The sequence below is a fragment of the Bactrocera latifrons genome, unplaced genomic scaffold, assembly GCF_001853355.1.
Source record: "Bactrocera latifrons isolate USDA-ARS-PBARC rearing strain unplaced genomic scaffold, ASM185335v1 scaffold_840, whole genome shotgun sequence".
Classification (NCBI taxonomy): Eukaryota; Metazoa; Arthropoda; class Insecta; order Diptera; family Tephritidae; genus Bactrocera; species Bactrocera latifrons.
The window spans coordinates 34,979-52,091 of NW_017537535.1; the positions used below are offsets into that span (position 1 = coordinate 34,979).

Sequence of the window (17,113 nt, forward strand, 5' to 3'; positions counted from 1 at the left end):
GATGAATGCAATTTTCTATTGCTATTTTTATTCCATCTTGTTCACTAACAACAACCAGTATAATCCATATTCAGATGTGTATAAACAAAAGTTACTGTACCCTGGCAGTAGCTGTGTAACATGTAGAGCCCCATAATTGTATGCCATACATCCATATTCGTTTATAAGTTTGAATTTTCACCTAATCAAGTTTGAGGAATCGAGAAATGGGTCACTGCCGTGTGTGGTTGAAATACTTCGCAAATATGATCTGCAAAAAATGTTCCTTTTCTTGCTCAGAACAGGCCTACGCTATAGTTTTTTGTCTGATCGGTCTCTCAGCGGTTTTACTGGTGGCTTAAAGTTTTTCTCGCCTTCCATAGTGAGCTTCTTTGAGAAGAATTCGATGCCAAAATAGAAAAATAAACCTTTTACGAAAATGCACAATATGCTTAGTTTATTTTTTATTTTATTTCTCAATGATGCAGCTATTAGCTTATGATGATTAATTAAAACACGCGTATTATTGAAATTCAGATAATAATGCCGCTTGTGTCTAACTCTCATATTCCTAATATAAATTTCGGACAGCTTTATACTGTATACATTTATCGGTCAATAAGTGAGCAAACATTGACTAATTTTAAGATATAAACTCAATATGTTTTATATTACATTTTGCTTCGTGTCCAAGATATTTATATTTAAAAAAACATAAGAGTTCAAAGTCATCTGGAAAGCCGGAAGCCCCCTCTGATAACTGCATAAACTTTTTTCATTACTCAAGTATACTCGAGACATTGTTTTTATACAATTTTGTGAAGATAACTCTTACATTCACCGACATACATACAATTCTGTCATAAAAGGTTGGGCTAGGTTGGGCTGGGTTGGGTAGGAGCTGCACCATCTTGCTGAAACCATACAGAGTTGAAAGAAATTCTCATTCGACGTAATTCTGGATAGAAAAACTCTCTCAACATGCTCAAGTAACGGTCTCCAGTATTCGTAACGGTGTGACCGTTTTCTTCGAAGAATCTGTGGGTTGGCACTCCATATTCGACAATTTTGTTTGTTTATGTTGCCGTTTAAATCATGAAAAGACAGTTCAACATGTTTCCATCCTCTTCCACCATTTGAAGCATCTTCTGGCAAAATTCCAAGCGAATCGGCAAGTCTGCAGCGTTCAATTTGTTGCCCATTTGAATTTTTTGTGGGAATAAGTCCAAATCTTTGTGCATAATTGACTGTCTGCTTACACCCATTTGAGCAGATTTCTTGTCGAAATGGATTGTCGAGGTGGATTGTTTTGCATGGCAGCAGCTACAGCAGCGATTGTTTCCTCCGTTCGAACTGAAGGGTTTCGATGGTAAGGTCCTCTGTTGACTGTCCCATGCTCGGCAAAATTGGTTACAAGTCTCATTATGGTCCAACTGCTAGGACGATTGCCGCCAAACGTGCGCCTATACTCTCTTTGAACCGAAACTACGGACTCCAGTGTGTGATAGCGGCGGACAATCCAAATTCTTGTTTCAGTGTCCCAGTTATCCATTTTTGTTAAATGTAAAAGTCAATCTGCAAAATAAAAAACAAAATTAACCAGATTCATTAAATCGAAAAAATAGTTATTTAATTTTTGGTAGCGGCTTTCATTAGCCACCCTGTATGTATTACACATAGGGTCTACTAGAACAATGAACATCATCTTTGGTAGTATATTGGGGAAGAGGTAATTCGTGAAATGATTCCAAACATTTTCAGCATTCAACTCAAGTTTATCCAATATTATGCGTTAACTTCATTTTGTCAAAATCTCTTACATATTGATCGCTCTACACAGTATAAAGCCAACCAAGAGTGTGAAGTTATTCTATAAGATATACGGAATATTCTGGTGTTACAGTTTTTCTTACCATCAAAAAATGCTCAATGAATTTTATTAATGAACCTCACCGATTGATAAGTCGATTCAGTCGATAAAGTCGACTGGAAGTTTCAGGTATTAGGTATATAAGGGTTAGAGCCGATCTTATCAATTTTTGTTAAGAGTACTTTACTGTCAGAGAAACATTACCCCCAAAATTTTAATGACATACTTACTATGTTTCACAAATTAACCAATATTTTTGGTAAAAAGATAACCATAGGTATTGAAGTTCACTAAGATTCTTAAACATATTTGAGAAAATTTGTAACACGAAAAAATCACATAAAATGTAAAATATTGGCATATGGAAAAACTTGAGCAAACATGGGTTATTTAGCTTCCGTTTTTCAAAAATTCTTTCATTAATTGTGTTTTTTGGCGTATCATTGGTCTGAATCCTCGGACGGGCGGCCGATATGTATATGTATGAACAAAACCATTATACTTTGTAGCAACAAAAAAAAGTTTTACCCTACCTACCTCTTTCATAATATTAAATGTTTCCTATCATCAATTAATAACTTTGTAAATCAATTAATTGTTTCAAACTTTTATTTAAATTTATATCAAATGAAATTTAACATTAGATTTTATCTTGGTGTCACATCTCCAAAATCAGTTTAAAATTTACGCACTAGTTTATTTTTTTGAATGTTAATGCGTATCTGGGTCTGCTAGTATATTTGATATATTTTTTCACAGAGTGCGTATGTTGCCACGATACAACGATCGATCTCGGTCACCAGTTTTTGGCCGCGTGATTAGCAGAGAACCCATTATGCCTCCACGTGTAAGTATCGATCATCATCAGCGACATTACGGTGTTGATGGAAGTAACTTCGGTGGTTCGTCTTCCCGCATCTATGGAGCTGAAACGAAAGGAGTGCCCTCTTATCACGGTGCCGGTGGTAGCTCTCGTCGTCCGCTAAAATATCGTCACGTGGGTTCTAATAATGCTGCAACTAATGCGGGTAATGGTGGAAGCCCGAACTCTGTGAACGTTCAAGGAAGTTTCCAACGTTTGAAAGAATTGATTTGGACGGAGCGCGCCAAGGAACTGACACAACAGCGCAGGGCAGAAGAGCTAGCCGCACGTGCAGCCGTTCTTAAAGAGATCACCAATGGTCAAAAGCAAGTATACCATACAGTTACATACATTTCAAGTTATATTTAAAACATTAATAATTTATAGAAATTACCAAAAATACTAACTTTATCTTGCTTACGAACACACTCCCTTTATATATTGAAATAGAATTCTTCCATCCATGATCGCTTTGCTGATATATTCTTTTTGAACATATGTACCTGTATTCGTAAATGCTAAATTCGAAAACTTGCTCTATTATTTCAGAAAGTTCGACAAGTATTTCTTTTATATTACACAATTGGTGCGTTACGGGAGTAATTATTAAAATTTTGAAAAGTGGAAGAGGCCCCACCATGTAATAAGTTGCATGTAAATTTTTCCTAAACCGCACTTCTTTACTAGCATGGAAACCGCTTACGCGATTATAACCGAGTTAACAACAGCGCGCCAGTCGTTTCTTCTTCTTTTTGCAAGGAGGCGCCAATTGGAGATTCCAAGCGAAGCAAGGTCCTCTCCACCTGGTCTTTCCAACGGAGTGGAGGTCTTTCTCTTCCTCTGCTTTCTCTCGAAAACTCGCAACATTGACTCATCAGTTGTTGTCATTGTCTATGGCTCTGCACCATATAGGAGATCGGGAATAATGAGTGACTTGTAGAGTTTTGTTTTTGTTCGTCTAGAGAGGACTTTACTTCTCAATTGACTACTTAGTAAGAAGTAGCACCTGTTTACAAGAGATATTCTGCGCTGGATTTCGAGGCTGACGTTGTTGTTGATGCTGGTTCCTAAATAGACGAAATTATCTACGACTTCGAAGTCGAGTTCGACGACTGTTTTTTTTTATGAAAGGAGATATTACGTCTTGCCCTCGATCACTAGACTCATTTCCTTCGCTGCCTTACCCACTCTGGAGAAAGCAGATCTAACCGCGCTGCTGTTAAAGACAATGATGTCAATATCATCGGCATACGTCAATAGTTGTACACTCTTATATAAGATTGTACCTTTTCGGTTTAGTCCTGTAGCTCAAATTATTTTCTCCAGAAGAAGGTTGAAGAAGTCATACGAAAGAGAATCGCCTTGTCTGAAACCTCGTTTGGTACCGAACGGTTTGGAGAAGTACTTCCCGATCACGACGGAGCTTTTAGTGTGTTAGTTAACACATTCGTGTTAGTTTTACGGGGATACCAAATTCAGACATCGCGGTATAAAGGCTCCTTTCCATACTGTTAACGGCAGCTTGGACGAAAAAGTGGTCTGGGTCAATTCTCTTTTCATGCTTTTTTCCAAGATTTGGCGCATGCTGAATATCTGGAAAGTTGTTTATTTGCCAGGTCTAAAGCCACACTGATAAGGTCCAATCAGTTTGTTGATGGTGGGCTTTAATCTTTCACACAATACGCTCGATAGAAACTTATATACAATATTGAGGAGGCTTATCCCACGGTAGTTGGCGCAGATTGTGGGGTCTCTTTTTTTGAGGATTGGGCATAGCACACTTAAATTCCAATCGTTGGGCATGCTTTCGTCCGACCATATTTTACAAAGAAGCTGATGCATTCCCCTTATCAGTTCTTCGCCGCCTTGTTTGAATAGATCGGCCAGCAATCCATCAGCCCTCGCCGCTTTGTTGTTCTTCAGACGAGTGATATCTATTGGAACTTCTTCATGGTCGGGCAATGGAATGGAGTCGGATTCGCTCCTGGTGTTTAGCATTCACTGCCATTCAGCGGGCTACGGAAGGGTTCCCCCCATAATTTTAGTATGCTCTGAGCACCGGTTACTAGATCACCTCCTTAGGTTCTACAAGACTATGCTCCGGTATTGAAACCTTCGGTTAGCCGCCGTAGTTTTTTTGTAGAATTTCCAGCATTACACCTGTCGGCTAGCTTGTCAAGATCTTCATACTCACGCATTTCAGCCTCTCTCTTTTTTTCTCATCAAATGTGTCTTGCTCCCTTCTTCAGCTCTTGGTATCTATTCCATCCCGCACGTGTGGTGATCGATCGTAACGTTTCGAGGTAGGCAATCTATTTTCTTTCCGGTACGTCACGGCACTCTTCGTTGTACTAGCTGTTCTTTTGCATTTTCCGAGAGCCAATGATTTAAGTTGCAGCTGTACGTAAGGAGTTTGAAATGCCGTCCCACAGCTCTCTTATACCGAGTTGTTGACGAGTGCTCTCAGAGAACAAGGGTGCGAGTCGAACAGAAAATCGTTCGGCTATCTGTTGTGATTGCAGCTTCTCGACGTCGAACCTTCCTTGAGTTTTTTGACGGGTGTTTTTTGCTTGACAGGGGCGGGTGCAAATTTTGGCTGCAGCAAGATATTGGTCCGAGGCGATGTTAAGACCTCGGAGCGCACGCACATCTAAAACACTGGAGACGTGTTTTCCGTCTATCATAACATGATGGATCTGGCTGGTAGCTTTTGATCCGGAAACAGCCAAGTAGCTTGATGTATTTTCTTGTGCTGGAATCTAGAACTAAAGATAACATATTTCGGGCCCCTACGAAGTCGATCAGCCCATTTGGGGATGTTTCCTCGTGTGGGGTGAATTTACCGGCTGTTGTGCCAAAGATACTTTCTGTGTCCACCCTGGCGTAAATGTCGACAAGCACGATTTTGACATCGTGGCGGGGCCAGCTCTCATAAGTGCACTCCAAGCGCTCATAGAAAGCATCTTTGATCACATCGTCCTTCTCGTCCGTCGGGGCGTGGAAGAACTTCGCTTTGATGGGGATTGTGGCTATACGTTCATCCACCGGAGTGAATGATAGTACTAGATGACGGAGTCTCCCACCACGAAAGCCACACCGAATATGGGCTCATTTATATAGTCACTGTAGTAAATACCACAAGGACCTACTCATCTCAGTGTCCCGTCCATCGTATTTCTTGGACGGCGGTGATGTCAGCCTTCACTCTAACGAGAACATCACTGGGCAGAGGCACCTTCCTAATTAAGGAACCGGATATTCCAGGTTCATTCCCTCAAATCGTAGTGGTCAAAAAAGAGGTCTGTCATCCGAGACTGGTTGTTATTTTTCATTGGGGGTGTTTGTTACGTGGCGGGTCCCAAACCCAGCGCCTGACATAACGTATGGCACAGCCACCGTTGCGCAGTGCGCTCGTAAGCTCCCGACATCTGTGCCACAAGAAGAGCATAAGCGCATTGCGCAACGATCGTTCTTTTTACCAGTGGTTGGGGCATACAAAATTCAATATCTTTGAAATGGTATGAATGAACAATTTTTTGCAGATTATTAAAGGTGAATATTTTCCACGTGTGTCACATACTTTTCAATTTCATTTTTTAGCGTGAAGAACACATGAAAAATTTCAATTGTTGAACAAAAAATTATGTAAAATATTATTATTTTAACAAGTGGATCGTGAAAAAATATATATAATGTAGCACGAACATTTTGCTTTGACTTCACAAAATATCACCGATTAATTTCCAGTAATTTATGAGAAAATAATCTTACAACTTTATCGTTATCTAATTTTCAACCTTCAATAATTTTAACAAAAAAAAAAAAATTGAAGAAATATGATTTCTTTAGTAGTAAAATTAATTTGATAAATGGTTTGGATTTTTCCTAAGATGCTGTCTTCAGTTTTTATAAAATTTGTCACGGAAGGATTCCGACATCTTTGAAAGTATAGTGAGACTTTCTTCTGTAAAATCTAGGTTGCTCCTAAGGAAATGAAAATTTGGTTCTTAAATGCATTAATGTATGCGTCAGTGTAAGGCAATAATGATAAGGTAGTAATAAGTAATTGTGCGGTACTTTCGTCGCTATTTTGTTGCTGTCGTGGAGTTTATTTGTTGATTTCGGCATCTGCTATCACGTTGTGTTTAATTCCATAATAATATTATTCTAATGTTGATTTGCATCGTGTCAATCTATTAATACTTTTTCTATTGCTGCGTATTGAAGGTTGGTGGTTTGAGATGATTTTTACACTGTTTGAACAACAGAAAAAATTTTTCCATAAGATGGCTAAGAATTCTTTTTCAATTTTTGCGTAGTTTTGTTCTATCTTTGTCAATGTCCTTGAAAAAAATGAAAAGACAATTCGTGTGGTACCCAAAAATAGAGCTTCTTTTTGTAGCCAGCCTTTTTTAAATGATTCAAAGTTGTTTGATGATGAATTTTAAGTTCCTTAATCTTTTCCATAATTTCATCGATATTTTCAACGATAGGTCGACGAGAGCGAGGTGCATCTCGAGGTGCTCAGGTGGCAGTCTTCCCTTTTTATACAAAAATTTCAAAATCCAATGAAATTCTTTATTATTTGTACTCATTTATGAATATCTGTAACTCTTTTTCAACTTCACCGAATTTAAAAGTTTTTTGGTTAAATGAAGCTTAAAATTTCACCTTTTCAACACTACTTAGTATTACGCAATGTGATATACGACTGCAACGACATCTATTGATAAAATACGAGACTTTTTCGACCACCAATAATATTCCCATGATTGTTCTACTACACAAGTATATTGCGGGTTTTGGTACTGCATACTTCTAAATACTGCTAGTTGACCTGAATTTTGTGTTCGATGCATTTTGTGGTGCCTTGTAAGCAAAATCGGTATAAAAAAGTTGTTTTTGGATATTGTTGTTTGCTTGATGGAAGTGGTGGTGATAGTGGTTATCGAGATATTCATTCACAATTGGAGTACTTGAGGTAGGCTATTCATAGGGTCCCGTTATTGTGAGGTCGCAGAGTTGCATTGTGTTATAAAGTCGTAGGGTTCCTTTAAACGACAATTTTTTGGTTTAAATTTATTTTTGACTTTACTGTTTCTGGAGATTCCTTTGAGATGAATCGCAGAGTTGTTTTGCGTTATAAAGATGAAGAGTTCTCATTTAAGGTGATGATTTGAAAATTTTTAGGTTTATTTTATTAATGGCTGTACAAGCCTTTACGTTATTTTGTAATTTGCTAAAAAAAAAATCTGTTCTAATAATTTAAATATTTTATATTTGTAATATCTTAAGTTGCCACTCTGAGAAGTCTCCTGACTTCTTTAATTTATAATTTTCAAACTTTTTCTTTAATTTTTTTGTTTACATAAGTAAATATTAACAATAACTATACTTATTACTATTATTATAATTAATGAGGTACTTATGCCATAATGTGTAAAGGGTGATTCAGAAATATGGTTCGTCCTTGTGTTTTACTCTTTTATAAGTTTTTCATCGGTTCCATCGTTCTCAGTTCTTTTTAGTGCGCTCTGTATTTATTTCTATTGTGTATTATGAGTTGTATCTTCGGGTCTATTGTGTTTTTTAAAATGGTCGGATCTATATTATTTCTTGCGTTATTGGTTGTACATTTTATGGTTGAGTAATAGCGCTCATTATAGTTACCTATAATGATCTCTATCCTCATTTCTACTGAGAGGCTTGGATCCTCAATTCCTGTAAGTTTTTCAAACAAGGTTGAGTGCAGCCTCTCAATGTCTGCATTACCTGTATGGAAGTTTGGTTTTGTTAAGTGTACTTCGACTCCTTCTGTATTTAAGAGCTGAATCAACTGGTTTCCCAAATTTCGTGAAATGTTCTATTATTTGCTCTGAAATTTCTGTTAGTTATAATAATGCTGCTGCAAATTTTGTAAGTTTATCAATTACTGTGACAAATGACTGCTTTTTAAAATGAAAAATGTCGACATGCATTATTTCATTTTTATCTGAAGGTGTCTCTGTTAGTTTAAACTTCGGCTTTATCGGTTTCCTGTCATATTTAATTTGCTTGCGTTTTCCGCAACTGATTATAATTAGCTGTAAGCTTAAGTGTACTGTAATTCTGGTTTATTCCGCTGTGCATTGACTCATAACTTCTTGCATAATTTCTGTTGCTCTTTTTGTACATTTTATGAATTGCAGCTTCCTATTGCAAGAAAACGTGCTTATAACTAATAGTTGAATTTTGTGATAGTCGGCCTCCTCCACTTCGGAAAAAATACCCAATTTGATCCTGTCAATATGTCTTAGGAAAACATTTTTCAATATTTTCTCTGTGTCAAATGGGCTGATCTGGATTACCCTTCTTCCATGTATTATTTGTTATTATAATTTGGGTCTTATACTTGTTGACAGTTCTTCTTTTATGAAGAAGTATTCTCATAGTTCCTCTTCTGCGGAATGTTTCCTATCTAACATTTCTAAACTGAATTCTTTGTCATTACTTTCGCCGATTTTTGGAGAGTTTTCGATTCGGCTCAAAAAATCGACTACAATAGTTTTCCCTTTCTGGTATTCCATTTCATAATTGAACTCTTGCAGTTGTTTTTCAGTTCTAGAAATTTTCAAATTTTGTATTGCTGCTATCTTGTCCTGATTTGGCCCAATCCCCTCTTTTGTTAAGGTATGCCCCAAAAATTTTGTTTCCCTCATTAGAAAACTACATTTATCGACTTGAATTTTCAAATTATGTTCCTTTAAGTTTGAAAAAATTTTCTCTAATTTCTTCCTCTAATGACGTTGAAAAGATTAATACGTCGTTTAAATAAACGACAGATATCTTATTTGCATAAATATTTATTCTTTTAATCTGTCATTCATTAGTCGTTGAAATGAATAATAATGCCAACGGAGATACAAAAGCTGTTTTTTCAATATCCTTTTTTCCGTTAAAATTTGATGGTAACCTTTGGCTAGATCAAGAGTGCTACAGTACTGCGCCTTGCCCAACTTGTCCAAGTTTCCATCAATGTTTGGCAAAGGATATTTATCACATTTTTATTCACATTTTTTTGGTACTATGTATGATAATAGGTGAACTATATTTACTCCTACTTTTCCGAATTATACCTTGTATTTCTAGCTTCCTAATTTGCCTTATGGCTTCTTCCTCCTGTTTCGGATGTAACCTATATATTTTTGAATTGATTTTCTGGTTTGTGGTGGTTCTTATTTCGTGGACCACCGTTTTTGTGTTTGTCAAGGCATCTCCTTTTTCATACATTAATTTTTCATACTTCTTCAGCAATTTTTATCTTCCTTTCGTTCATTTGCTTCTAATGATCCAATTGACTATTTTGCATTTTACTTTCTTCCAATGCATATACTTGATCTTGGATAGCTTTTGAATAAATCGGAATTTTTACACCATTTTTAAGCTCAATTTCTTCGTTTTCAGTATCGATTATATTAAAATTATTAAACATAAACTCGTTTCCTGGTAGAAGATCGTACGGTTTTTCAAAACCTATTTTCAACCGTCTCATCCTATCATTGTGAGGGTATATAATTTCGAGTGGACATAATAATATCCAATGATTACCCTCGTCCCGCCCTACCGACGCGAGGAGCGCAATCCGCGAACGAGCGCATTTAGCCGAGTCATAAAAGGTAAGAGAGTCTTAAGCGTTGCGATCTTTAGCTGCTCAGCTACAGAAATAGAACATTTCAACAGCCAAAATTAAGAATTAGATTAAAGTTTATAATTTTTAAATGTTACTTGTTAAGAGTTGATAAAATAATTTTTTAATGGTAAAGAGTGAGTCTGTTAGATCAACTGTGCTGGAATGAAAATTGAAATCATGACATATACGGCGGAATGGTTCGCTTAACTCAAAATTCGCTCTAGATAATTTTAAAAGCTAGGGCCTAAACTGCCTGGTAGAGCGAGCGGGAACTTTAGAATTAATATCATATAAGAGAGATGGGCTACAGACTGACCCATTCATTAGCTTTACAAGAAATAATAAACTGGAATCTCAATGCAAATGATTTAAATCCTTTTTGAACGGACTCTAAATTATCTGAATGGACTTGGTAACTAGGGCTAGATACCACAGAAGCATAGTCTAATATAGGCCTCACCAGAGATTTAAAAAGAATTTTTGCTGTAAGTGGATCTCTAAATTCTTTAGACCAACGTTTAACAAAATTAAGAGCGGCTTTACCTTTAAAAAGATTAAAATTGAGTTTGGGGTCCATGATTACTCCCAGATCAACAAAACTGCATACTTGCTCCAACCTAAAGTTTTGTATTGCGTATGAAGTAGGGTCTGCAGCTGTACGTGAAAAGCACATCCTTTTGCATATTTTAAGGTTCAATGACGTGTCATATCTATCACACCAAGAAACTATGTTGTTTAAGTCTGTTTGCAACTAACATCTTTCGCTGTTGGAAATATACGTTTTAAAAAGTTTTACATCGTCAGCATTTAATAAAACTTTTGAAAACTTAACAACAGATGATATGTCAATAATAAATAATAAAAACAGAATTGGACCAAGATGGCTACCTTGAGGAACGCCTGAAGGAACATTGATTATGTCAGAAAAAGCAACCAATTTTAGAAATATTGGTTGCAAACGTAGATCAAGTTTATTCAAAAGAATTGAATGGTTTACTTTGTCAAAAGCATTACTAAAATCTATGTATTTAACATCAGTATTTTCATTCTCCCTAAAGCCCGTTGATATACATATGTGATACAAATTCAATCAAATTAGTTATTGTTAGATTTCCCTTTACGAAAACCGTGCTGAGAACAAGAAATTAGTGGAGAGATCCGGAAGGTTATGTCGTGTGTTATAATTGCTTCAAAAAGTTTAGGTATTGCAGAAAACTTTGCTATTCCCCTATAGTTTTCAATAAACGACCTAAATCCACTCTTATGTAAAGGAATTATAAATGACTGYTTCCATATAGATGGAAATAAGCCTTGCCTAAGAGATGARTTAAATAGTTTTGTTAGGGGTTGGTATTATATATTTGGCACATTTCTTAAGAAAGCATGAGGAAATCATATCTGGGCCATAATTSTATGATTGTTCTAACATATTTAACTGATATAAGACGTCTGCTTCGGAAATGGTAGGTGCATTAATGACMGAAATCGGACATAACTTGTGCTGATGCGGAACATTTTTTGGAAACTTTCAAAAAAAAAAACAAATTTCAGCGAACATATTAGGAACTTATATTTCATTGCGGACGGAAAATTAGAAATCCTGCGTTAGGAGTTGACGAAATCATAGAACAATTTTGGAGTACGTATAATATTATTTTTTACTTTATTTATATAATTATTATAATATATATTGTTAAGTTGAGCAAATTGTCGACGCAATTTAGAATATTTTGAATGGTCAGCAACTAAACCAGTTTTTTTTTAAAGTTTAGAAGCACGAGATTTTCTATTTTTTAATTTACATAATTTTTCGAAAACCATAAATTAGAACTCATTGTTTGAGTAACAACACACTTCGGAACATATTTATCAAATAGGTTTAAAATAGTTTCATTAAAGTGGGAAGCACTAAATTCAATATTGCCACTGTAATCTGGCCAAGTTACTTTAGAAAGTTCGTAATTAATCTTATTAAAATTAGCTTTGGCAAAGTTGAATCGAAAACAAAGGTTTTGTGTATTATTATGAGCAAAGTTGGCTATGGTATCGATGTTAATTTCCAAAGCAGGATGAACGCGTTTCTGGCCGAACCAAAGCATCACATCGGACAACAGAGAACATTGAAACATTATCAACATAAACTAGATCTAAGAACTTACCAAACTCGTTTGAAATTAAATTAATTTAATTATGACCCAACTTCGACATTTCATTTAAGAACTCCTTAAAACATAAGCGAGTATTAATAGGAATGGTGTAATCATAAATAGATTTCCATGATACGCACGGTAAATTGAAATCTTCAAAAACAATCATGGAATCAGTATTATCAGCCATTGAGAAAACATGATTTATTAATGAAGCATGTTGCATATATACAGATATGTCCGAGTGAGGCTGTATATAAGATAGAGTTAAGTATATATGGCCACTATTAGCGCAAATACGAATGCACTTAAATTCTATGAAGTCTGCATGCGGAACATCGACTTCTTCAGATAGAATTGAAGAATTAACAGCAAACAAGACCACCTCCTTTTCTGTTAAGCCAGTCATATCTAAAGACTTCGAATTCGCTGTTGTATATTTCATTATCAAAAATATGAGGCTTTAGGCAAATTTCTGAGAAAGCAATGATTTAAAGTTACAATGAATTCTATTTAAATACAAATCAGTAAGTTTTTATTAAGACCGCTAACATTTTGATAATAAACAATCAGCGAATTAATAATTAATTAGTTTTTTGTATCCACGTTATTTCTTGGCATTTTAGTGATAACTACAGGAGGCTTATCACGTTTGTGCTCGAATTCGCGCACAAAGACCCCAGATGGCCAGAATGAGTTGTCAATTATCAATTGAAAATTTTCAGCGGAAACGTCGATCTTAAACGACGAAATATCCCTGTTGTATTTGAAATTAAATTTACAGATGTCTGTATCTCCCGTTTTTAATTTCAACGAGATATAACTTTTTATATCATCGATTGTGGTATCCGCAGCAAGTCTCGAGACAAAAATTGCCTTTTTCCGCGGTATTACAATTAAATTTTTATTACCTGACTTACAGTTATTTGGAGGCGGATCCTGAGAAAGTTTTCGCTTACTATGCTCAGTAACAGCTTTCTCTGTATTCTGAGCAGACGAAACCTTCTCTCCTTATGGACAAGGGGAAGGAAGACTGATGAGGTCAATATTGGGTGGAGGCATTCTTTTTAAGGAAGATGCAGTGGTCTCCTCATCAGAGCACGAGCAGTTTGAGATGCACTGCGATGCACGAAAAGTAAGAAACTCGCAAAGTGCTGTGAACGAAGATGGAAAACGAATAAAAACAAGAAAAAAATTTAGATAAGCAATATAAGTTAGCACCAACAATTGCACTATTTAAGAATATAGCAACAAAAGCAAATTGAAAGTGACTCGGTGGAATAAACTAAAATTACAAACACACAATTTAAGTAAATTTCAAATGCTTTAATAGAAAAATAGCACAGAGATACTTATCTTTACGAATCACTTAATTCAAAAATTTTCACTACAGTTTTAAAATGAAAATTAAACAAATTTACTCGAAATTACACAGCTGAGCTCGAGAGAAGCCAGATAGAAAATCTGCTGTCTTAACTCTTTCGTTAGACGCTTTTATTTCACCATTCCGTATACTAATTATTGTTTTATTTTTTTCTAGAACCGGTAACTTATAATGTTCGAAGCTTGATTTTTTCATAATACTAATGGTAGAGGTTGGGTCTACCAATGAACACCATTTTTTTTAACAGGGTAAATGAAATTAATATTTTATTTTGATTCTCCGAGGCTAATTGGTAAAAAGTTCCTCGTTTTTATTCGTTTCCTCTGTCTTTCTCACAGCATCAAAATCCATGGGTGTTTGGCCATTTGAACGTCTTGTTTGCCGAGTGCCGTTCTACAGATCGTCATGCTGAATTACCATAATCGTTATTATTAATATTACGATATTGATTTGTATGTTGGCCTGAACCTGTTCGATAATTAGTTTGTCTCTGCTGATAATTATTTTGCCCTGAAAAGTTGGTGTTTCATTGGAAGTATCGTTCCGAATTATTTTGTGCATAGTAATGATCATTGTTTTGATCGCTAATATTTTGTCTCCTAAGGTTGTTTATTCTTTGATTATTTTGATTTCGGTTACTATTAAAATATCTTGCCTTCTGAGCAAATTGGTTTAAATTTCTGTTTCTTGCTAAAAATAATGGATTTAAATTTCCATCGTCCAGCCCTGAAATTGTGGATCGTATTTGACATGTCTTCCCCTGTCATTATATTCTGTATCATATAGGCGAAAGTGACTGTTCTTTACCCTTTGGATAAGAAAATATTTCTTTCATCATACCGCCCGTTTCACTCAAAGCACAATATTCGGTAATATTATCCATTATTTCTTTAGTTTTCTTACCAAGTTCCCCGATACTTCCCACCCTAAGGTTAGCGATGTCGTTGGTCAAAGTTATTTGGTCCTTTTTTGGCCTAAAGTGCTGCTTTAATCTTATTTTGTATGTGTCCCAATTTTCTGGAGGATTAAATGTTATAAAATTGCCGATCCTAAAATTTTGAAATATATGCCTTTAAAGTTGTACATATATTACAATATTGAATTTTAATCATTAAGCACAAATAGTTTTTTTCTTGTAATGATTATGTAAGATGTAAATTTTGTCCTTTTCAATAATTATTTGCCGCAACACCACGTTTCAGCACTATTTCCTCATGTTTTTCATAAACAAAAATTTTGTTCACTTTAATTTAATTTCACTTGTGGTAATTTGCATTTTTGAACAAAAGTTACATACATGCATATATTTAATTTGAACAATATTCGAACAGTAGCGTAGAATTGCAGAGACTTCAATTAAATTTAAATAAGTTTTTATATAAATGTTTGAACATTATAAATTGTATTAAATTAAGTTTCTTTTATGTAAAAGTTTTAAATTAATTGTGAATTAAATATAATAAAAACTCCAAATGGGGATTGAACCGAGATGTGAACATATGTATGTGAACAGTAATTGTTGCTATAGCTGCCTGTTTCTGCTGCTTGTACAGTTATTATTTTTTTTTTTAGTGTTGCTGCTACTGCTGCTTATACAGTTGTTTTTTGTTAGTGTTGCTGCTACTGCTGCTTATACAGTTGTTTTTTGTTAGTGTTGCTGCTACTGCTGCTTATATAGTTGTTTGGTTCTTTTGTTACGACTATGCCAGTTATAAAATGTAATGTTCCGGTCTGTACTGTAGCAAGAATCAAACTGACTCTGCCATCAGATCAGCAACTCGAGTCTGTCCCAATTATTGGGACTACCGTACATTCCAACAGACTCAAAATATGCCGAGTCTGCTGTTTTGGCCACGTACTGGCTGATCATGCGATGTGGTGCACAACTGCATGCCGTCAGTTGACGTCTCCTGAGATGTGACTCGCATGTGGTGTCATCTGATCCAGGTGTCGGTTACCCATGGGATACCTTCTGCTGTCCAAGTCTCATGGTTTAGCTTTACAATACGATAGTAGTTTTATAATCTTATTTTAATTCCCGAAAATTATAATAAAATCATCCTCAAATGAGATAACCAGTGGCGGATTCAGAGATAGATCCAATAAGATCCGTAACTGAAAGTGCTATATTTGAAACGACGTGGCTTGATAGTGAACGGGAAATAAGTGATGCGTTCAACTATGAAATATGACTTCAAAATTTGTGTCTAAATGTAGACAATCATTTCTTCAGATCTTAGAAAAAATTTGTTTTTGTGCCATGTGAAAAAAAAGAAAGAAAATAATTCAAACCTTGGATTGAAGTTTGTATTGATTTTACATAAAGTTTGTATTGATTTTACATATTGAAGTGGATCCAGAGTCATAGTGTTAAATATTATTCTTCTTGTAATGAGTATTTTGTTTTTTGTATTGATGCACCAAAATGAGAGGAAAGCACAAGAAATACGAAACCTATCAAGGATTTCTTCCGGCGAACTTGATCTTCTTGGGACGCTTCGCACCAAATTTAATATATCAACCTGTTAAGTATCTTCTTCTTGATTAGCGTAGTCATCGCTTACGCGATTATAGCCGAGTCAACAACAGCGCGCCAGTCGTTTCTTCTTTTCGCTACGTGGCGCCAATTAGATATTCCAAGTAGAGCCAGGTCCTTCTCCACCTGGTCCTTCCAATGGAGTGGAGGTCTTCCTCTTCCTCTGTTTCCCCGGCGAGTACTGCGTCGAATACTTTCAGAGCTGGAGTGTTTTCGTCCGGACAACATGACCTAGCCAGCGTAGCCGCTGTCTTTTAATTCGCTAAACTATATCAATGTCGTCGTATATCTCGTACAGCTCATCGTTCCATCGAATGCGATATTCGCCGTGGCCAACGCGCAAAGGACCAGAAATCTTTCGCACAACTTTTCTCCTGAAAACTCGAAACGTCGACTCATCCGTTGTTGACATCGTCCAAGCCTCTGCACTATATAGCAGGACGGGAACTATGAGTGACTTATAGGGTTTGGTTTTTGTTTGTCGAGAGAGGACTTTGCTTCTCAATTGCGTACTCAGTCCGAAGTAGCACCTGTTGGCAAGAGTTATCCTGCGTTGGATATCTAAGCTGACATTGTTAGTGGTGTTTACGCTGGTTCCAAGATAGACGAAGTTATCTACAACTTCAAAGCTATGACTGTCAACAGTGACGTGAGTGCCAAGTCGCG

General features: G+C 35.9%; 1 protein-coding gene across 1 annotated transcript in view; it reads left to right on the forward strand.

Moving 5' to 3' along the window:
* Positions 1 to 17,113, forward strand: part of LOC108977136 (GATA zinc finger domain-containing protein 4) — a gene marked incomplete at its 3' end in the record, with an annotated part of 59,550 nt that overhangs the window by 31,721 nt on the left and 10,716 nt on the right. Inside the window, exon 5 of the mRNA XM_018946705.1 lies at positions 2,609 to 3,037. Within this exon, the coding sequence (XP_018802250.1) occupies positions 2,609 to 3,037 (429 nt within the window). The remainder of the gene's footprint in view (positions 1 to 2,608; positions 3,038 to 17,113) is intronic.